The 23,688-nt window shown below is 38.4% G+C and overlaps 2 protein-coding genes across 3 annotated transcripts in view; one reads left to right on the forward strand and one right to left on the reverse strand.

The window, feature by feature from the left end:
- Positions 1–23,688, reverse strand: part of bean1 (brain expressed, associated with NEDD4, 1) — a 25,221-nt gene continuing 1,533 nt past the window's right edge. Inside the window, exons 2-5 of one of the 2 annotated variants that reach the window (XM_088420887.1) lie at positions 16,191–16,310; positions 4,293–4,496; positions 2,932–3,067; positions 1–913 (exon numbers count right to left, since the gene is read on the reverse strand). In XM_088420887.1, coding sequence (XP_088277013.1) covers positions 595–913; positions 2,932–3,067; positions 4,293–4,496; positions 16,191–16,310 — 779 coding nt within the window. In that variant the 3' untranslated portion in view covers positions 1–594. Of the gene's footprint in view, positions 914–2,931; positions 3,068–4,292; positions 4,497–16,190; positions 16,329–23,688 lie in introns of both variants that reach the window. The other variant, XM_088420886.1, reaches the window with a different exon arrangement.
- Positions 22,641–23,688, forward strand: part of LOC148419999 (arylsulfatase I) — a 7,283-nt gene continuing 6,235 nt past the window's right edge. Inside the window, exon 1 of the mRNA XM_088420882.1 lies at positions 22,641–22,866. The gene's annotated coding sequence lies outside the window, so the exon portion shown is untranslated. The remainder of the gene's footprint in view (positions 22,867–23,688) is intronic.

A 23,688-nucleotide genomic window follows, 5' to 3' on the forward strand; every position in this document is an offset into this window, starting at 1 on the left:
ATATATATATATATATTGCTCTGCTTGTTTTACTTAACAATTTAACATGAGTAAATTGCCCTTGTTTTCCATTTTGGGGCAGAATTAAATGGGAATGAGTCACTTTTGTCAGAGTTGCAAAAAAAATGTCAAACAAATGAAAAATCTATTGAAATATGCTGCTTGGTAATTTTTCGAAAGAAAATTGCTTTCCTGAAATTTCTGTCAATATTAGTGCCAAATGGGCTTGGCATTGTGGCTCTCTGCTTAAGAAAGTTAGCAAAACACCAGTATGTGATGGTCCTAAATGTTTGTTAATCATGGCGTTAGGGACTTAAAAGTCATATTCTGTGCTTGTGTGTCATAGCGTCAACAAAGCACCCAGTTTGTTCCACAGGTCCTGTCAGTGTTGTGTTACCACAGCATAAAAGAGTCTTTAAGTGAGATCCACATTTCACCGAGATGGTAGAGTTCCTTTTTTCCGTAAACCCCCCGAAGAAAATGGTATCTGCTAAGTTTCAGTCCACTAAAAGTGTGGAAAACCTGTAAGACCGCCACCGATTTTATCAAACTCAAGTGGGGGTAGAGTACGATGAAAGGTCCGAAAGAGTTGTCCTATGAGATCTGGCTGATCCCCGACAGCCGCCTGTTGGCGTCCCTCTCTGATTGGTGCTTGGAAAGGTCACATGGCAAAAGGGGGAGGGGCTGCCCCTGCTCGGCCACCACCGCCTCGTATGGTGGCGCCGCTTCCAACGGGAAAGAAATGGATGCAATCCCTTGATGTTCTGAGGGCGGCGAGGCGGCGCTGGCGGAACTGGGACCCTCATCCGCCCCCCCGGAGTCTTCCTGAAGGGGGTCCCAAAGCGAGTATGGTGGCGGGTCGTCTGTGGGGATGTAGATGTGAGTGCAACCTGGGCCCACGCATTCATCGTAACTGTAGATAGGAAGAAGAAGATCATTTGTCAGCAGATAGAATTGCATTCAGTCATTTTACCCCCCAAAAACATACATTTTTTGCTGTATTTTTTAATAATTTTCTAGGTACTTCTAGTTTTAACATTGAGGACTTTGAGCAACTTCATCTAGATTTTTTTTTCTTGCCTAATGAATGCTCCATATTTGAATTTTCTGTTAATCATCCAAACACCAAAAATACTGCACTAAATTTAATCTTAACAGCTCTCGAATTTTTGGGGTGCTTGGGTTTATTTCAGAGATTCTTCAGCACCCCCAAAAATGGTCAAGAGACAGGATGCTACAAGCTCTCACCGTTATTATCCAGTTTGGCAATTGGTGATGTTTGTGGGATTCAAGTGCAAATTGGTGACGGTTTTGTTTTCCGAGGTGGCGTAACACTTGGAGTCCCAGTAGCATCACTCTCTCTACTGGAGCTTCCCGGGTGGCCGCTCATCCCACTCCACAGGGAAGGTGCTATGTTGCAATTTCCGACAAGTGCAAATGGAAGATTTCGTGTCCGAGGTACAAATATGTGTTTATTTGTCGCCGGGGTCCAAACATGAGAATCGGGGATGATGAATCTCCGTTTAAAGTGGTTCAGAGAAAAAAACAAAAAACATGGATCTCGTGGATGTCACCAAGTGGTATTTCTGACCGAAAAAAATCAAGTTTATTGTAGCTTAAGGCAGATGTCGCTAAATGGGCTATTTTTGAGACACCAAAAACCGCAAACCACTAGGAAATAGGACAATACGTGCAACATAGACACTCGATTCTTGGGTCACTTGAGTCCAAGAAAGGAAATGGTGACTGTCTTTCACGGGAACTGAAGGAGAACTCGATAAAGGCGACATCACAAGTTCCCGTCACAAGTTGTCCTACTTCACTCACTTGTTAAAAAGGGAAAAAATCGGAGGTGTTTGTCATGTGACAAAAGACTCTTGTGTCACTTAGAAGGGAGATCAGTTTGGAACTGCAGGTGGCAATTTGGAACAATACTAGACATCGTTTAATCGCTAATTTAGCCACATAGTTGACGAAATAATGAGGATTTTTTTTTCTCTCTCTCGGTTTCTGTAGTTTTCCACAACATAATGATTATCTCTTTGAAACCAAAATAAAACATTTGCTTTTACAGTAACTGAATCTCAACTCATTCATGTTGAGCATTTTCTGGCGTCAATTTGAAATTGACACAATAATAGCCAGACCACAATAATCGATTATGATAAAATGATCGTTTGTTGCAAACCTGCATCCCTAATGAATACATTTAAAAAGAGGAAGGTCTTGTTTGCTGCGTTGGATAGGATGCGCTTTTACCATTCAACATATGGTGTATGTGTGCACGTACGTGTGTGTTTGTGTGTCGGAAGTGAAATGTTGACATTCTCAGTAGGTGAACTGTTTCTGTCTACCATCTGTGACACACACACCATATCTTTTCCTGATGCATTTTCTTAAGCATTCTTTTTCGTTGCTTCTCCCCATTTCCTATTTTTGTTTCTTTTTACTTTATATTTTCATCCCCCTTTTCCTTCCCTCTCTCGTTCCTCCCCTTTCTTTCCATTTTATTTTTTTACTTCCCTCGTCCCCTTACCCATTACGTTCTTTACTTCCTCCTTTCGTTTTTACACTCGCACGCACGCACTCTGCAGAAAGAAGGGTGTATTTGAATTATTAAAGTTACCAATTAAACCAGCTGACATTTAGATCAAACACACCATGACTTGGCCTTTTTAGACACACGCACACGCACACGTACGCACACACGCGCCCAGATGGAAGCAGACACATCCAAAGGGCAGCAAAAGCGGAAGCATCACTTTCTCATAAATGAATGAGCACAAAGGAGGTCAGTCAGTCAGTTGCAGGAAGGACACTTTGATATTTGACGTAAATGGCAAAAGGAGGAGTTGGCACTGTATTCTTGAAAATTGAAAAACGGGAGTAATAATAAATATGCACGAATAAATATATGACGAAGACGCTCACCGTGGTGGAGAGTCAGGGTACAGGTGGTTGACTTGGGAGAGACTATAAGAGTCAAAGTCCAGACCGGGCGGAAAGTCTTCTAAGCAGGTTGACCTCAGTTCTCCGACAGAACCGCCGAAGGAGTAACCATCTGGACCTATTAATACACATTCATATTAGCGTTTCCAGCCTAGGTTAGGCTTTCAAAACAAGGGCTTTAGGATTTCAAAGTGTTTGGGCTGAGATATTCAAATTAAGGTTGGAAGTCAACTTTGGGCTTTTAGTGTAGGATTTTGGTTGAATCAAGGGTACGGTTTTCAATTTAGGGTTTGAATTGTGTGTTGTGTCTAGGGGTGAAACGATTTCGAGATTGCGGTAACCTCATTAAAAAAGAAAATGCTAGATGTATTTTTTCTGCTTCTACCTGTTTATTTAGCGCTAACTGCAGTGGTACAACAACAACGTTGTAATTCTGGGTAGCAATGTCATGGCGTAATTGTTAACTTGCTTCATCAACGTCATCAAAAACACAATGTTGTCCTGAAATCAAATACAATTGCTACTGCTGTTTAAGATTCCTAAAAAAGGTGTAATTACGCTGGCAATGCTAGCAGCTGGCAGCACTAGCTGGGGCGATCAGCGCTAGATGCTAGCAGCTAGCAGCACTCAACTGCCCCGTACAGGCTGGCAAATGCTGTCTGATTGAATTTTAAAGTCAGTGTAACGGATGGGAATGACACAGCTGCCGTTCCGACTGATCACTTTTTACAAGGCAGGCCTACTCAAATGTGCTGTTTTAGCCAGCAAAAAATGCTACCGTAGTTTTGACGTCGCTTATTTCATAAACCAAACGGGGAAGATGGCTAATCTCGTTAATATCTCTAGAGCACTGGTGTCAAACTCAAGGCCCGGGGGGCAGATCCGGTCCACCCCATCATTTTATGTGGCCTGCGAAATGCTTATTTGACTTCAGGTTTTTGGCTAAAATAGCAAATTTGCAATTTATCTTAAAAAGAATACAACAATATTTTTATTCCCAATCTGTCTTTTGAACTGTTTTCATTGGGCTCTGATTCCAAAACTAAGTAAGTGTATGACAAAGGCACTTAAAATTTGTCCCGGCCCTTTGACAGTAACTACAACTACAATGTGGCCCATAATGAAAATGAATTTGACACCCATTGTTTTAGTGAGTACTACTTCAATACACAGGTAAAACATTTAAAATGTAATTTATTATTAAGAGGAAATGTGTTTTGTGTCTTTTGAACATATATTGTTTATTTTCCTCCCAATACCAGATTATTCGATACCTCTTTGAGTAGAATATTGAAATAGCAAAATATTCGATAGCGGCAACTCTATTTTGTGTCTGTACGGACCGTAACTAGCTCTCAGGTGAGGGTTCCTCAGCCGGCTGTCTTTGCGCAGGCTTCCCACGATGATAGTGACGCAGGAGAGGAAAAGCACCAGGCCTATGACGATACCCGCCACCACCAGCGGAGACACCAGCAGAGACGCCTCGCCCCCAGACTCGCGCTCACTTCTGCAGTCCGGGTACTCCCCATGGCTCTGGTTCGAGCTCACTGGCGGGTGAGGAGAAAGAAGAAATGTTGGGTCAGTGGATTTCAGATGAACACTAAGATTACGTTAGGTTAATTGAGGCATGAAATTCATATCTTTGGATGATGTGGCCATTGGTTCACATAGCTGACCGACGTAGTTGACGCAGGTATATTGGAACTTGCATGTTCTCCCTGTAGGGTGTACTGAAATCTCTCAATTGTTTTCAATGCTTATTTGAAAATGTCAGAGGGTGCTAGCATGAATGCTGGTTTAGTGTAGTGGTTTACCTGTGTAGCTAACATTCATGCAGCTCTCTAGCTGACTGGATTTTGCTTCTTTTTCTTGTGCATTTAGATGCGCATATAGGTTCAATGAAGGCAAAAATGGTATTGATGTTAAAAATACATATAAGGGTGTTCTTAGGGCAATCATCGTGTATTGGTTCACATAGCTGAGTGCTTCACAGAGTAGAATGTGCGTTGTTACTGGAAGTTGTCTGTTCTGCCTGTGGATTCATTGAGAAATGTGTTGCCTGGAGTGGAAACATGTATTTTGGAGCGATATCACCATGGGTTGTAGGAAGTGGTTCATCAAGATAATTTTCATGTAGTTGAAGTGGGATCGCTGGAATTTGCATGTTCAAGAAGAACATGAGATTAATTGAACACTAAAATTAAATTTGTGGATGTGAAATGTTGAATGTGTAGGGCCCTTTCATTATGTAGTGATTCACATAGCTGATGTTGAAGTCTGCATTTTTTTTCCATTTGCGTATCCCCCTGACACTCTGCCTGTGCATTTGTGTCCACTGTTGTATCTATTTTTTTTCTGAATTTCATCACACTTAAATGTATGAAACATCATTGTAAAGGCCGTAATGTCCTCAAATGAGCACACTAGGGCTTTGTAATGTATCTCGAATCAGTCATAAGACATAGACTCAAAACAAATGTTCACTACAGTGGTCAAATGAAGTCATTCATAACATTTACATTAGCAAAATATAAGGCTATTGGTGGTACATGATAGCGGAATTTCACGCAGCTGCGTATGAGATCCACAAATGTGTCCAAATACTTTTGCCTCCATTATATATTGAAATGCTGCAGTGTGAGCGGCGTGGAATCTGAAGCTGCGTGCCAAGCGGCGTAGCGCGAGGAGAGAGAGAGAGAGAGAGAGAGAGAATGAGCGAGCGAGGGAGCGGTGTGGCGGGATGTCGTGTTATGTAACAGCTTTATTTTCCCGCACACACTATCGCACACACTACACACTCCTTATTCTCCCTCCTCCTCCCCCTTTGCCATCTTTCCAAGCTTCATCATTCCCCCAGGGACTTACTCCACTTCAGCATGTGACAGATAATTAGAGCTACGCTTTACACACAACACACACACACTACACACATGCTGTTTCCCTCTCAGCCCTTTTAGCGTCTCATTTCAATTTTTTTTTTTTTTTTTTCCTTGAGCTTGTCTGTCTTCATCTTCATCTTGCTTGCAGTCCCGTCACTCTCTCCTTGGGGAGTGTGTTCTTGCTAAATGCTAATATTTGTAGCACTTAGTTCAACATGTGCTTATATTAATGCAACGTATTATGTGTATTGCTACTGTAGGGGGTGCACTAGCTACTATGATATTGTTATGGTGCAGTGTCCTGATATAGTGGTTACGCAATGATATATTTTTTTTATTTGAGGGAAGTTTTGGAGAAAAAATATGAAGCAAAAACACACTATAAAATGTATAACAGTAGCTGTAAAACTCTTCTTTTTTATGCATCTGGGTTATTGACTGCACTGCCCCATGGTGGCCAATGTGAGAAGGAGATTTTTTTCGAAATAAAAACATCAAAGTAAGGATAAGCATTTTTAAAAGAAAACAATGCAGCCGCATTTTTTAAACAGGGCGGTTTGCAGATATCTACGATTTTAGGTGTCCTTTTGCGGAAAGCTTGCAAAGAATTGAACCGAAGCTCATACGACAATGAAGATTAGATGAAAACGTCAAATGAAAAGCGAATCACATTAGCAGAGAGGACACGGAGATGCCTCGGAGCGTTTGTCTGGCGTCTCGGAGAACAACGTCTCGGGAGCGCTTTGTGCCGGGAGAACATTTCTCTCATCTGGGGAATGGCTGTGAAAGCAACACGCCGGCACACAACGCAATTATCCACGCTGAGACGAGACACCAGAGAGAAATTCATATTACGCGCTTGAAAATTTGATCAGAATTGTCGAGTTTTATATCTGGAGTGGATGAATAATAATACAAACACATTTAAAAACAATGTTTTGAGCAAGGGGAATGGATACGATGAAAATGTTTTGTAGCGCTACAGTGTTGCAATCTCTCTGTTTACAGAGCACAAATTCATCTGGAAATATACAACAATAATTATACCCAAATGTATTAAGAAATCAACTTGCAGCTGATACTTTATGAAGGCATAAAAAGCAAGATTACAGAGGATATAAAATTAAATCATTTTCATTTTATTTTTCATGAAAAGAAATATGTCAAGTAAAAGTGCTGACTGACATTTTTTTTTAAACTTGCAAGGCGTCTCTCGAGGTTGAAAGTGTGATCAGCGGGGAGCTTTAGTGACAAGCTGTCACACTCACTCGTCTTGTTTCTTCGCCACACGTCACCGCATTGCACTATGTTATGCAGGGCAATAACAAGCTGCACATACTGCACGGTTCAATGAAAATTTCAAAATGTAGGTTTAAAATTGGGTTAAAATGCATTTAAAATCTCATATCTGATAACTGAGAATTTTTGACTACGTACTCTAGAGCAGGGGTGTTCACATTTTTTTTTTTTGAGGGCTGGAAATGAAAAAATAGTTGCATGAGTGCCACGTTTTTTTTTTCTTTCTACTTTATTTTAATAAACAATAGAGCAAGCAATTACACATTAACTATATAATGTAGTTTTTTGGGGAAAAAAAACAACTGCTACACCAAGACTTTCTGTTCAAAGTGATCAGGTAAATTAGGATTTATTTCACACTATTAATTTATTCATTTCCAAAAACATGTTTTTATTATTATTGGTATTGTTACAATTATTATTTCATTGTTTTTTTTGTTGAAAAAGTGCAGACATTCCATTCCAGGTACTATACATGTTTTTATTATTATTGTTATTATTACAATTATTATATATATATATATATATATATATATATATATATATATATATATATATATATATATATATATATATATATATATATATATATATATATATATATATATATATATATATATATAATATACACACACACACATTGTGGGTTAGCAATCGCAATCATTTAATGACCGTACAGTCATAGTGTAGGTATTTTTAATCTCTGAATTTATATTGTTTTTGCTTTGGGCTTCTTGCATTTGAATTGTTGGCAGTTGTGCACACTGACTGGCTGTCATAGTGTTTGGAATAACTTGTTAGGTTCCTGTTGTGAGTGGGAGGAGCATACGGAAGGCATGAAAATGGAAGAGCATGTGTGAAGTGTGGCTCTGATGAATGGTCAATTGAATTTCGAATAGAGGTATGCGTTTTGTAAGAAAGAGCTGGCTTACCACAGAATAATGTGACGTTACATAAGAATGTATGCTGTAATGGTTATTGCACAGACGTCAGATCTAGTTGTGTTTAGAGTACTGTAGTGGTCGAAAATGTCGAGGACCGACCTTAAAGTTCATCACAGCGTGCGCGTTCATGGCGGGAGTCATTTATTGACTGGCGTCAGCTGCTATAAAAGGTAAAGCGGTGCTAGAATGGTGTAATGGTATACACTGTCGAAATGACTGCGCGCTCTGGGAGGCATCCCGCATTAGCCGCATGCATTATGGACGAGCGTCAAGCGGGACGCCGGCATCCGCTGCGGCACTTTGTCATTCCGAGTCATCAGCACCTTCTGGCCCACGTGAGGAGGTGAAGCCCAATATTCCTGGCACCGGTAATATGAAAATATGCAATAATATGCATCAGTAATAAAGCAGTCTTGATGTTCAGTATCATGCAGTAAAAAGTGAAATGACTTCACGATACTGAAGTGTTGTATTGAACGCTTAATGGACAGTAAAGTGTTGACTTGCAAGCTTACAGTATGTGGGTGAGATTAGTTGCGAGAATTTGATGGAAATACAAATTTTCGACGTAAGAGGTCAATTTTGACAAAAACATCATTAAGGTCGCGACTTTCAATTCCCAGTATCCAAAAGGTTTGAATTGTAATCAAAGTGTACGGAAATAAGGGATTGGTCGATGTGTGTATATGTATATATATATATATTTATATATATATATATATATATATATATATATATATATATATATATATATATATATATATATATATATATATATATATATATATAAAGTTGATGTCTTCAAAATGTATCCATAATCCAGGATTTTTTTAATAGTAATTAATATATTTCTATTGCATTTGTGAGGCCGCCCCCCAAAAAATCACGGTTAATTTATTTCTCTAAATTATTCAGACCTAGTTCAGCGTGTGCTTTAAACTCTTTGACTCTTTGACTCTTTTTGACTCTTTGACTCTTTTTCGATGATTTTGACTGATCTCTTCAGAGCCGCAGAATATGGTGTAAATCCCGCTTTGATCAATCCGTAAACATTGCTCTTTTTCATCGGGATTGGTCGGACGAGGTCGAATGGTCTCGAAGATTCAAGCCCGATTGGTTGCGTCGCTTCAAATCCGCCTGTGATTGGTCGATTAAGATCTCGATCGGTGCAGAAAATAGCGTGTTATCTGCTCTAACCAAGTTGTGCCAACACACGCTGCACGGACTTGGCCGGCCTATCCAGGACCACCCAGTGGGAGTAGGGCTGTGAGCTGTGATTTGATTTATTTATTTATTCATTCATTAGCAGGTCCACTCGTGCGATTCGCGAAATCTCACCTTTCTAAGCAAGCCACGACACCCTCCTGCTTTTTTTGTTCTCACCTCGCGGGAAACAGCTGCTCCGGCTATTTATATTTCTTTATTAATTAAATGAGGGCACTTTCAGCGGTACCTTGGTTTAAGATTTTCCATTCGTACCTGCGACCAAAATGGTCACTTTAGGGTTCGTTATGAACAAACAAAACGACCTCACTCTTATTTACAACACAAGGTGGACGCAGGTGGACAAATGTCCAAAAGAACAAAAGCATCTGTTTCTCTCTTTGAATTTGATTTTCTCCTACTGTGCATGGGTTCCTTTTAAATGCAGCATACGTCTTTATTTGTTAGTCCCCGCTTTGCTCATCCCTGTCCCGCTTTTCTCAGAATTGTTGTGTGGGCGATAACGAGCGTCCAGAAAGCAGCGGAGGAGATGATCAAATAGAGGAGGAAGAGGCCATGTTTAATCACGTTACCGCAACCCCGTAACATCTGTCTGTTTTCAACGCACAAACAGGAATTAGCGTCCCCGTACGTCAACAAAACCATAACGCTGCACAACTCTCAACAGCCGAGCAGTCAGTTTTCGAGTTGACGTTTACCCTTTATTTCTCCTTCCGCCCCCCGCCTTTTATTATTCAGCCGTTCCAAGTCACCTCCCTCCATTTGCGTCTTCCCGCTTCCCCTTGAGAGCGACGCCGCTATCCCAAAAGGGCACTTTAAGTTCGCCGACGAGCTGGAGACATGACATGTTGTCAAGGAGGGAGGACAGGCAGGAACATGATGTCAACATACAGCATGTAGGTTAGAGGCCAGAGAGGGAAGCTAGATGCTCTTCTGGGGGAATTAATTTACAGAAGCAATAACCTTAATTACCCAAATATAAGACAAACTTTTTTTCTCCAAAAATGAAAGTCAAAAGTACAGTGTGGATGCGTTCTATCATCGATAACTTTAAGAGTAGACTTTTAGTGCATTTTCATACTGTATTTCATCCCATAAAAAAAGCTCATGCTCGGTTGTTGTTGTGGGTGAAAGTTAGGTACGCAAATGTGCGAAGTGAAGCATGCCTACCTGCGTACAAATTATGTACATGCCTGTCTATAGGGATCAGTAAAATATCAACAGAAAGTGAACCCTGCTCTAACCCAATCCTACAAACGCTACCTTAAAGCCTTAAATGACATTTACTCTAACTAAACCCAAATCTAAACTTAATCACTTTGCACTTAAACCTAGAAAATTTAACCAATGCATACAGGTACCCTTACCCCACCCCAAATCCCCCAAACCCTAACACCTCAAACCTTAAAACCTAACCTAGCCCAACACAAAATATCCAAATGTAGACAACCTAACCTTAATTAAAAACATAATCCTAACTTAACCCTTCATACTCTAGTTGAGCCCTCCAAACCATACCCTACATTTTCTGAGTTTAATCACGTGACATTGCAAGGTGAGCTGTGATTGGTCATTACTTAAGCCCTGAGCTGATATGTTAATATGATGATATGTTGAATGTAAATATATATTTCTATTTGACGATGTTATGACCCTTTCAAAGTCAGCCCAAGTTGGGCTATAATAAGACCGGGCTTTTGAAAAATCCTGACACCCAGGGGTTAAAATGTGCCCGCACATACTTTTCTTTAAGAAAAATCATTTTACTTGAGTCTTGAATGAAATACTGCAGGAAATCCATATCTTTATGGTTTGTTAAGTGTTAAGGGACTAAGCCCCTAAAGGTAGGCTCTTCCTGCCCTTTTTGTTTTGCTTTCACCGTGTCAAACAGTCAGCACCGTCCTTGACCACCTGCAGCGCTCTTTAATTGCCTGCGGGGGAGTTAGCGAGCCAAGTGGAACCGCCTTGTTATTCTGAAATCTTCCCGCATACACATACATTTGCACATAGCTCATATCCATTTAGATAGATGTAAGCCAGCCAACCTTATAGACGCGGACGCTCGGATGGCCGCATCGAGCCTAAAAAAAAAAGCGCTGTTAAAAGCACTTTTTTTCCGCTGCTATTTCCATAAAGCGCTGCGATGCGGTGATTGATAGCTGGCTCGAGGCGAGGTGAGGCGTGGCGGCACGGCGCTGATGGATAAATGATGTGTGCAGCCAGGGGGAACACACGCAGATTCCATTTCAGATCTGCCCGCATCACAGCAGCGCACCCCCCCACACCCGCCGTATGTAGATTGGCTGCAGCTTTTATCTTCTTGCCACTGATAGCACACACATGCAGTACTGTGTGTGTATGCGCACACACACGCGCATACACACTCATCGGCGCAGCTTTTGCCTTCCTTTTTAGTGTGCTGTTTTCAAGTTGACGTAATCGTCTTTTAAACACAAAGAAATTTAACAGGAATTTAATTGGCTGTTGAAAACAGACTTTGAGCCTGTTTTTTGTTTTAAGGCTCTAGCTAACATTTATTTTTATCAATAGATCAAGCAATCCGGCTATTTTTTTGTTGTTGATTAACCCCAGGGTGTCAATGGAAATACGATCAAACTGCAATCAAGTAAATTCCATTTGCAAGGATTTAGGAATGAGCACGTGGTGCCATTTTTAACCTCTACACATTTTGACAATCTATAGTCATTTTCACATCCCTAATGTTTTTTTTCAATGCTTTTTGTTAGATGTTTTTATATCAATAGCCCAACTCAGGTCAAAATTGACACCCAGGGGCTTTTAATCGATGGATCAGAGATAAAAAAAACAACAACAACAAACACTAATAATAAAAAAATGAGACTTTTTGAGATACTGCAGAAAATATAGTCAAATATAGGCGATAGTCAAATATGTTTATCATAGTTTTATTTTGAAAAATGTCATTTTAAATTCAACAGGGTGCTTCATGAAGGAAATTTAATTTAAACTGTCAAGAGCCTGAAATTTTGAACATTTGGACCATTTTATGTCTCGAAACCAGTCGTTCTCAAACTTTTTTTAATGATGTGAAATGTTTTTCAGCCAAGTACCTCCTAAACAGCATAAAACATTTTTTTGGAATGAGGAAAAAAAAGACTAAAGGGGAAGCCAACACTTTTTTTTTTTGAATTAAAGTAATATGTTCTTTACAACTCCACCAGTCCAAATAAGGCAATTTTTGAGGACTATGAATTAAGCTGCAAAATCCTGTTTTTATGAATTTCAGGGGTGGCCATCTTGCCTCTTGCGTTTGACTGAAAATGACATCTTGGTTGCTCAGAAATCAAGTAGAGCCAATCACTGCTCACCTTGTAAATGTCACATGATCAAACTCAAGGAAGAACATTTTTTGTAACACAGATGGTAATGCACTGACTCCCTACCATTTTTCAGTGACGGACATCCTGTGAAGTATTTTTTTAGTCAAGTACCCTCCACCGAGGGCAAAGTGTTTTTTTAGCAAAAGCTTTCTTCATGTTCCACTTAATTTGCTTCTAATTTGAAAAGAAAAATCAATTGTTCCTGCCTCAGCTTTAAAAATCATTCAATCTAATTTGCTGATACCTGCAGAAACTCACAATTTCACATATCGTCTGAGGGGGCCTTCATGTAGCGTCATTTGCGTGAGCTCTGCTGCTCGAAACAATTACGCGTCACTCAAAAATAAGTATGAACTTTGTCACCGATTAGTTGTCGATTAATTAGACTGCTTATTCATTTAATAAAAAAATATTCATCACAAATACTACTTTGGACCCAACCCTAAGACCTGAACATTTATTTTTAAAAATCTGTACATTTGTGATAAAAATTAATTGACTTTTTGTGTTAGCACATGCACATGCATTCTCAAATGCAATTTTGAGGAGAAAAGATCTCAGACCTCGTCCTTTGGCTACATAACGACTGGGAATCCCATAATTGACCCTAAATGCTAACTTCCTAGCCACTACCCTGTACAAATGATCTACTACTGTCAAAGTAGCCTCCGGTAGGCCATGATGTCGATGCGTTGAGCTTGTCGGGAAATGCCGCAAAGTAGTGTAAACACGTTGCTCTTTCACTACTAAGCAGCGGCGTGCAAAATGTCAACCTCGGCCATTGGAAGTGTCTTATCGCCGCCCAGCAAGCCATCCTTGAGCTTTTTATCCATCTCTTGGCTTGGCTCCCTTTGGAAAAGCACACTCCAGGTACCCACGAGGAGGGAGGGGGATGCGCATAAAGAGTCAGCCGGGGATGTGAATAATACATCAGAGAAGGAAGAGAAGAAGCAAAAGGAGAGAAAGTGATTTAAAGGGCACGAAAGGAGAGCGGGACGTGTCCGTCCGTTCGTCCGTCCGTCCCTCCGCTTCTCCGGGACACCTTAGACGGTCAGGATGTGTTGCGTAAGCAAGGGATTCATCTTTTATTGAGGTGTCTATAAATATTGTCTGCTGTTCTCTGGGGTTTAAAAGCTCAACCCCTGATCTGATTCTAAATAAAGAGGCAGGAGCCACCAAACAAGACATTTTGCCCAAAAAGGACAACATTTCATTTGATTTTTTTTTTTTTTTTTTTGTTATCATCAAGAATCAATAAGGGGAAAAAAACACTAGGGAGCTGAAATTTCCAGCAGATAATTAAAGCATGTAAAATTTCAAAATGCAACGATTCTGACAATTCTATGTGATTGCAGCTGGATGTGCGAGATTTTGTGTACAAAAATAATCATTGTCCAAATTTATGACCATATGATACCTTAATAATTACAATTGTTAAGATGTGTTTGAATACGATTTATTACATAGATTTTCCTGCAATTTTTGTCACATTACTTTGAGCGGCGGTCGAAACTATGTCAGCAAACAGAATTTTTTTTTTTTTGACTTGTGTTTCACCTCAAGACAGTAGGAGGCGGTAGAGACCAGTTAAAGTGTCATCATCACTTCACAGACTACAAACACAGACCATACCATTTTTCAATTTTTTGTGGGTGTTAATAAATTTAACTTATACTTGTATGAATAGAAATGATGCCACTGAACAATTTGAGTGGTTGAAAAAAAATGTTCATAAATATGTTATGCCTTTAAAATCATTTTCATAAATAGGAAAACAATGCAATGTGTATAGTTTGCAAAGTGTGTGGACAAGGGTTAATGTGCTTTCGTCACCTTGGAAAAAGAAAGGACTGTTAATGCATTCTTTGTGCTGGGTTACAAATCATCGTCATTTGGGAACGGATATTAGACCACTTGCAGTGGAGCAACACATGTGGACAAACAAAAATACATTACTTGCATGCATAAATTCTTTACCCTAACATGAATTTTACAGCAGTTCACTGGGTTGTGAAACTCTTCTTCACGTGTGTCCTAATGTTTATATTATACTGCCCCACATGGCCAAAAATGATACAAAAAAATGTCAAAAAATACGTAGCTCTTTACATTATTTTTTAATAGTTTCATTATTATTTCATTATATATGGCTGCAACCAGCAGAGGCGCTGTTGAGTAACTGTCTCAAGACACCACTTTTGGAACAGAATTTGAAAAACATTCTGAGAAAAATAATACTGGAAAACATGCCAACTAATTGAGTACCAAGAATTCTGCCAATAATAAATAACTGAATGTTGAAGAAATTGATGCAAATGGAGTGCTGCAATGCAACTCGCGTCAGAGAACAACATGAGATCAACTATGACCCAGATTCCCCCCGGGAAGCATTTTGTGTTCATTAATGACCCTAGAGAGTTCAGAGTATTCAGAGAAAATAATCGATTTTCCACCGCAAAGTACGTGTGTAGCCCGGGTAGAATTTCCTTTTGGACCAAGCCAGGAAATCAATTGAAATGGCCTTAAGGGAACAACGCATTATAATGTGTAATAAAACCACTATTTTTGTTGAAAGCAGAATTCGAGGGAAAAAAAAATTAAAATGTAGGTTCTAAATTTCTGATTTTGCAATGAGATAATAAAAAACATTGTGACCCACTTGGAAACAAAAGCAACAATATAAAAGCTGAATTGTTTTCATGTATCGCTTATCCACAATCACGTGTTATAATAATGATGACCAAATAATAACCAAAAATAATCAATTACTATTTTAATCATGCTTACATTTGTTCATAAAAATGTAAAATGTTAAAACATTACATGAAATTGCATTGTACATAAATAAATAAATAAATAAATAAATAAATATATATATATATATATATATATATATATATATATATATATATATATATATATATATATATATATATATATATATATATATATATATATATATATATATATATATATATATAATGTTAATTATTTATTTAGGTAATGATAGTAATGATAACAATGGCATTGAATTATCTCATCTGGTTAATTCCTTTTTATGACAAATTCAATGATTACAAATGAAATGAATGAATTTAATGCAATTTAAATTGTAAACAAATAAAAACAATGCTAAAAACATTTCAAACAATTCTTGAAATAAAAAAAAACATGACAAAATTCCCAACCCACATCATCATGAATATTTAGAGTACTCTGGTAACTCAAAATATACACATTTTTATTTCATCTGCAATTAATTTATACACTTACCACAGCATACTATGTACTTTGCTTATTTTTGTATGCATTATTTTTCAAATATTACCAGCTTGCCTCATTACCCAATTTCTGTATTCATAAAGTCTCGCCATAAAGTATCTGCTATATTTCTGTGATTGGCTTTTTGCTACTGTTATTTTTTTTTTTTGTTAATGCACGACTTTCCGATGTAAACATTTCAGTTATGAGCAGATGCAACTTATACAATTCCAAAAAAACACATGACGTGAAATGACACCAGCCTCCCTTACCTGAGCAGATCAATTTCATCAGCATGAACTCGTGCTCACAGTGTTTCCTCCCAGCGCATCTCAACAGGCAGGAAGCCAACTTCAAGTGCTCGCCGACACACGCGGATGCTGCTAGTGCTCCTATTGCCGCGAACGCCGCTTCCCGGCGAGGAAGGGGGGGAGTATATTGGGGGCAGTCAGATGATAGAGAAAGAAAGAAAAAAAAAACAATCAACACGAAGCATGTAGATGGGCAAACATGACGGCAGCGAGTGAAGGAGTGAAGAAGGCGTGTGGCATCCCAGCCTACTGTTTATAAAGCCTCAGGCATTGTGTGTGTGTGCGTGAGAGTGTGTGTGTGCACAATCGTGCATGCTAGTGCGGCGCAATTCTCCATTTTAAACATGGGAATCGCATTGTAGCTCATGCTACAATTAGGTGAATTTTATATATTCAAACATACTGTGATGATAGAATAGAATATAAAGAAAGAAAACATTGTTGTCACCCCTTTTGCTCTGTGCATCTTGGCCGCCAGGGGGCACTATAATACAGATGCACAATACATGTAGACCAGGGGTCAGCAACCTGCGGCTCCGGAGGCACATGTGGCTCTTTTAACCTTTTGTTGTGGCTCTTGGCGGTTTGGGAAAACAAATAATGCTTGATTCAGATCAGCTACGTGGACGGCGTAACAAGAGACGCGTTTGAATTGCAGCCAATGCTGTTTGCATGATTGGGCGAAAGGGCGACATCTATAGGACGTGTTTGGTGCGACGGGACAGGAAACGTGACGCGAGACAGCCTATACTAAAAGAAAAAAAAAATGTACAGTACCTATGTGCTGTAATTGAAGGTATAGAATATCAATTATTACGATACCAATAGTGTCACGAGATAGGGGGCTACATAATTGACATATTGGAAGAAATCAGCACATGATACCCATGTAATTGGAAGAAATGTTATTATGATACCAATAGTATCAGGATTCAGGAGTTGTATGATAATGATATCGTTAAAAAAAAAAGTACGATATCTATGTACTGAAGCTGAAAAAAATACAATATCATTCTGATACCAACAACATGATATAAGAAGTTGCCTGATAATTGACATATCGAAAGAAATCTGATACCTGAATTGGAGAAATGATACACAATTATGATACCAATGGTATCATGATACAAGTGTTCTATGATAATGGATATATTGTAAAAAAACAGAAAACTGAAGATAAAGTTTATTATGTTTGCACTATCAGTAGTTTTATAATACAGAAGTTGTGCGATACATATGTGCCACATAAAGAAAACCATGTAAAATACCTACATTAAAAAAATATAATAATAATTGAAGTTTGAAAGGAAAACAGTCTACCTGAACATTTTGAAGACAACAGTATGTAATAACGATTGATTGATAAGTTATATGACCCCCTGAATGAGCTCAAGTAACTGAATCAATACCACCAAATTGCAATACTATCAAAACAAAAGCACAGCAAAGCGTATATGATATAAAACGATATCATACATTCAACTATCAACGTCTGTATGTGAGTGTGCGCATCCAGACGTTGATGTGAATGTGTGCATTCTGTTGGAACATAGCCATAGGCTTTAAGTGTTCCAATCAATTAGAGAAACACGCACACACACACACACACACACACATAGACAAGTCATACATTTCATTAATTGGCGAGAGCTTGTACAGCACCATGTAAACATTCTCGGTAGCAAATCGTCATACAGGAAAAGAAGGGCAGTTTTTCATTTACCTCAATGGGGAAAGGTTCCAACTCTTTCAGTGCCACGTGTTATCAGAAAAGGAAACTTCTAGAGGGTCAGTATATTGAACTTTTTCACTCATCTTTCAAGACTGACAGAATATCATGGGCTACGTCGATGTAAATATGGGTGCTAGCTTATGAAAGATTGACTTCCATTCTTCAGTTAGAATTGATGTAGGTAATAGCTGTGTTGTAAGTGTGGAAACACTGCCATCCAATGGTCGCAGTTAGCACTACAGTGCTCAATTGGCTTATATTAGGTAAGCATCAGTCAAGGGTGTTAGCTACCCTCCATGAAAAAATGTATTTGATGAGAATTTTATCATTTCTTACTGTTATTAATATTTTAAAAGATGAGAATTCTTGTCTACGGCACTGAACGAGTTAAGGAAGGAATCAACACGACAAACAGCGTCATTGTTGCCTTCAGGGCAGAAGAGGTTAACTGTTACACTCATTTGATTTGCTTTTTATTTATTTATTTTTTTTATGCAACTCCTTGGAATGTCTTGTTTATATTGTGGAATTTGCTTCCCTTGCCAACTGCCTCTGGGGATATTGCTGGCAGCCTGCTTGAATTTAAACAATGCTGCGGTTATGTTCCACTCAAGGAAATTGAGTGTTTTGCTCGGAGAATGTTCGTTGACTATTTTACAAAAGGATTGGCACACATCCTACCAGCTAAAACGTATCTGGAGCATGCACTCCATCTAGTCTTCTAAAAATGTTTGAAAATTCCACCTGATTTGCCATTGGGTAGTCTTTTTGGGGAAACGTTTTGACTCGAGGGCCACAAAGGGTTCTCGAAAAAATGTGTTTTACTTTCAACAGAAAATGGAAAATAAAAATAGAACAGTGTTATACAAGCCCCTTGTAATTAGATATTTGAATGCGTGTGCAGCAAATATATAACTGATGGATATGAACACAAAAAATATGAATTCACAAAGATACAATTTATTCTGTTATGTTATAGTTTTTGCATTGTCGCCAAACTGTTGGTGCGTACTACAGATGGTAAGACAGAAAATACAGTGGACCCCCAGGTTATGGCGTCCCTGTCTTACGTTTTTTTTCACATTACGAATTGGAAATAACGTTTTTTTTGTCCCCTCTATACGGCATTTTTCCCGCTTTACATCATAAAAACTATCATGACCTGTAGGGCTGGCTGTGTTTATGTTGTTTTGCCTCCCTCTTCAGGCCTTTTTAGGTAATGGCTCTTATTTTCTGGTCGTGTCATACTGTCTGCGCTGTAGAGCCTCACTAAGGTGCTGGTCTGCTATTGGTCGGCCTCACGGTGTCACTAAGATGCCGACATGCTAAAGACTTGATCTCGTGTGAGTGCTTACGATATTGTATTTATTGTGCATTTTAGTGCTTAATTCAAACTTGAATTGGTTAGCTATGGGTCCCAAGATTGCTAGTGATGTTAAAGGGAGAAGTAAGAAGATTATTGGTCTGGAAATGAAGCTAATCAAGAAATACGAAGAAGGCTAGGCTAGGCTAGGCTATTCTCACTAGGGATTATGGCCGCAAGAAGCTAGAGTCAACGTCACTCAAAGGTAAATATGTTTTCATTTTTCCTTTACATCTTTTTTTATTTGTGATGTTATTTAATTGTATACATGTATATTACATATAAGTAGTACTTACTATGCTTTTTGCTACCAATTTGGAATATGTGTATACAAATTTGATGTTTTTACCTGGGGTTTTATACACATTAGGTAATTACCATAGCTTTCTATTCCCCACCATACGACGATTTCGCTTTACAATCCCAACCCAGGAATGGATTAATTTTTTATAGCAGAGGTTCACTGTACCAGAATTTGACAGTAAAATTAAGGGTGCATCTTATACACAGATGTGTTCTATATTTGGGAAATTATAGTACTTTATGGAAGTTAACACAATTTCAAATTGATTTCATATCAGCTGTCAATTTTTTTTTAAAACCTTTTGCCAAAATTAATCAAAATGCTGACTATTAGCACCAAGTAGACCCACTGAAAAATGTTCGACACCATGCCTAAAACAACAGAACGTCTGCCATTTTGAGTTTCCAGCAGCCATTCAATGTCTTCTGATCGCGCCTAAACATTTTCACCTCGACATGTTCTCTTTCCATTTCATCTCCGCGCTCAGTCCCATCGCGTTGATGAAATGAGACGTCACGTTGTGTTTCCTCTTGTTCAGGAAGTACTGTCCATGCGTCCCCTTCGGCACAGTGTGCACAGGTGCAATTTGCGTGTGTGTGTTTGTGAGACACGCTTCCCTATTACATAACCGACCCAGCTAACACTGACAGATATTACAGACAACCCACTTTGGCGGTTACGCCCAAATTTGTGTGTGTGCGCGTGTGTGTGCATGCGTGGCATTTATGAATTTGTAAGTGTAACAATGCAAACAAAAGCTTTTTTGCGACGTAGAGCTAAATTCTCCCTAGGATTATAGTTCCAAAAATTACATTCAGCCTTTTTATAATGACGTTACATAATGTTTTCTTTCAGTGCATTGTTGTATGGTTCACTTTGATGGACATGTTGAGGCTAGAACTAGAAAATCATGTGCAGTAAATATTTTTGATTGGAGAACTCATTCAAATGTACTTGCTAGTACATTCGATCATAATTTTAAATATGTTCAAACATATTGGCAAAAATGTTTGAAGATACTTCTAAATATGTTCAAATGTACTCGTAGGCTAAATGCTAAAAACATAGCATCCCTCCCCCCCCTCCCATTAGGCCTCAGAGTTTTGCATCCACCATGGCATTGTGGGAAAAAAATATTGAACAAACATAATAAAACCATTAAAATGATTACCAATGTTTACTTTGTAAGAATGTATTGGCCTAATGTAGGACAAATGCTAATTTTTTTTTTTTGCACAAGTAAATACCCTGTAGTAGTAGAAGAAATATGCTGTTTCTAGCATTATCCTATAATAGTTTGGACACAAACTATGGCCCGTGGGCAATTTGGTACCCACTATTCAAGTCCTGGACTTATCCTAAAAGTACACTTTACCATGTGAAAAAAATCATGGTAGGCAGCATTAGATGTATGAAAAAAAATGCTAATTTGTCTCATCTCCTTTAACAGAAAGCTTTGACATTGAACATTTTTCATTTAATTTGGTATGATGGGGGTCCACTGTATTTTGTAGTAGATCATCTTCAATCTTATGCCAAAATTGGAGACCCTGGAGTAGTTTTAGACCAGTTAGCCACCAATGCTAAAAGATGCTAAAGGACACTAACGGAGAAAAGCAGCAGACGGGAAAGGACACAAAAGGGAGTCAGATCAGTCCTGAAGGTTTCGCATCACTCCATCATGTGCTAGGTATTCCCTATATGTGCGCACTTCCTCATCCATCTCCTCCCAGATCACCCTGACACTTCATTAGGACCACACGCCCCCCTCATCCATTCACAGCGACAGGCCTCCAAACGGCTACGAAGAGCGGAAATGCGGCGGACGCGCTTAGCCGTGACGACTCGGCTCCTGGAGATGAGCGCTCGCTGAGGGGGTTAGCGGTCCAAGCCAATGGGATCACTTTTAATGCGGCCTGTCACCTTTTCTTTATTAAACCTGATCACATCTGTCTAGCTGTCTGTGTCACGGCTCCGAGCGCGGCGAATTCAGAAACGACTAGCTTGCTGATGCAATCGGCTGCTCTGAAAATCAAACAAACGTTCAAAAAAAGTTGAAAAATTCTCACTCACTTTTTATTATTTTACTTTTTCTTTTTTCAAGTTTGGTTAAAAGACGGTCTCAAAATGGCTGGTCCTAAATAAATTAAATGCTAAAGTGATCAATTACTTTTGGTAATTAAATGCTAAAGTAATTGATTACGTTCGGCAAACATACTAAAGTAATTGACGACTTAAGTCATCAAGTACTTAAGTAATTTACTTTAGGTAATCAAGTACTAAAGTAATTCAATACAGTAGGTAATTAAGTACTAAATTGATTAGTACTTAGGCACATAATCATCGCTTACTTTAAGCTTAGTAGCTGATTAATTTAAGGACTAAAGTACTAAAAGTAATCGCTTTAGGTGCTTAAATACTAAAAATGATCAATTACTTTAGCACTTAAGTAAATAATTGATTGTTTTAGGTACTTGGTTGCCTAAAGCAAGCGATGAATTTCATACTTCAGTTCCGAAAATAAATACCAAAAGTAATGCATTTGTAATCAAGTAATTGTTTACTTGATGCTTGATTCCTTTAGCACAAGCCATTTTTAGACCATTATTTAGGCAAACTTAAAAAAAAAAAAAAAACCTAAGTAGGTAGCTGGATTGAATGTCTGGAATCTTTAAATAAAACATATAAACATAAACACACATTAAAATAGCGATCATTCTGGCAGAAAACTAACAACTGGCAACATAACAACAACTGTTTAAATGGGCTGGTTCCGAAATTTATTTATTTATTTATATATATATATATATATATAGAGAGAGAGAGAGAGAGAGAAAAAAAATATATATATATATATATATATATATATATATATATATATATATATATATATATATATATATATATATATATATATATATATATATATGGGAATGCTCTCTGTTCAAAATGTTGTTTTTTACTTTATTATGTTTGCTTAATGGGTGATTTCCTTTGAGGCAGGAAAGTAGGTGGGCCTGTGCATTTTTTTTTTTTTTGCATCAATATTATCAATATTAGCTGAAAATATTGCAGCAAAACAAACTGATTGGTTCTTTGCTCTTTGTTTTCACACAGGGACCCATTTAGGCAGTAAGCTAAATTGGCATCTGCTGTTCCAGCCTCCTTACATCAATATAAACCAACTGGCATTGGGAATTCTGAGCCAACTCGCCTGTTGACTAAATGGGCTGAAAAGGTATACTGAAAATAAACTGATTGCTTTGTTTTTCTTCTTTTTTTTGGTGATATATTTTTCATTCCATTGCCATTTATTTAAAAACACCATGTTGCCTAAACGGTTCCTATCCTTTCATCTCGCATTTTATAGCTACTTGCTGTAAATAAATATAATAAATATAAAAGCCACATTTGATACCCGGAGGCCCGTTTTCACTGACGTCGTAACAAAAAAGGAGCGAGCGAAAGAGTGGACTCTTTGAGATTTGTGTGTAATACTGAATTTTACATTTAGTAAAAGCCATTTCATGTTGCAATGGGGAGCCCACGCTCACATGGGCAATGGCAATCCGCGTTCAAAACGCTGCTGATATTCCCACGAAAGCGTCCGGCGGCATCTCTGCCAGCAAACGTCAGCGTACTTTGCTGCTCCAACATGAGAGTTTACAAAGTGTGTGGGTGGAAGAGGAGAGCAGCCGCATGAGCCAAAAATCACTACAACCCGCCTACAATTTGTGTGTATGTGTGCATGTTTCATTTTCACCATTGCATCTTTTTTTTTTCTATCATCTATGTTGCGTTTTACTTGCAGTCTTTGTAAATTTGTATTTCTTTTTTTCAAAACACTGAATACACATTCAATGGTAGTTTTTCAGAGCAAAATATACAAATCAAATGCAATTTTGCCCCTTTTCAAATTTTCGTAAAATTTTTCCTTATTTGTTGCAAATATAGATCCTCAATATTTACCTTAATGCAAACATTTCAAAGCGGTATCTCTCCTTTAAATGAATGGAGCTGTCCTAAAGTCTAATTACTAGATAGAGTGCAGAAACCATAT

The sequence above is a fragment of the Hippichthys cyanospilos genome, chromosome 8, assembly GCF_059441005.1.
Source record: "Hippichthys cyanospilos isolate Australia breed blue-spotted pipefish chromosome 8, RoL_Hcya_1.0, whole genome shotgun sequence".
In the NCBI taxonomy this organism is placed as follows: Eukaryota; Metazoa; Chordata; class Actinopteri; order Syngnathiformes; family Syngnathidae; genus Hippichthys; species Hippichthys cyanospilos.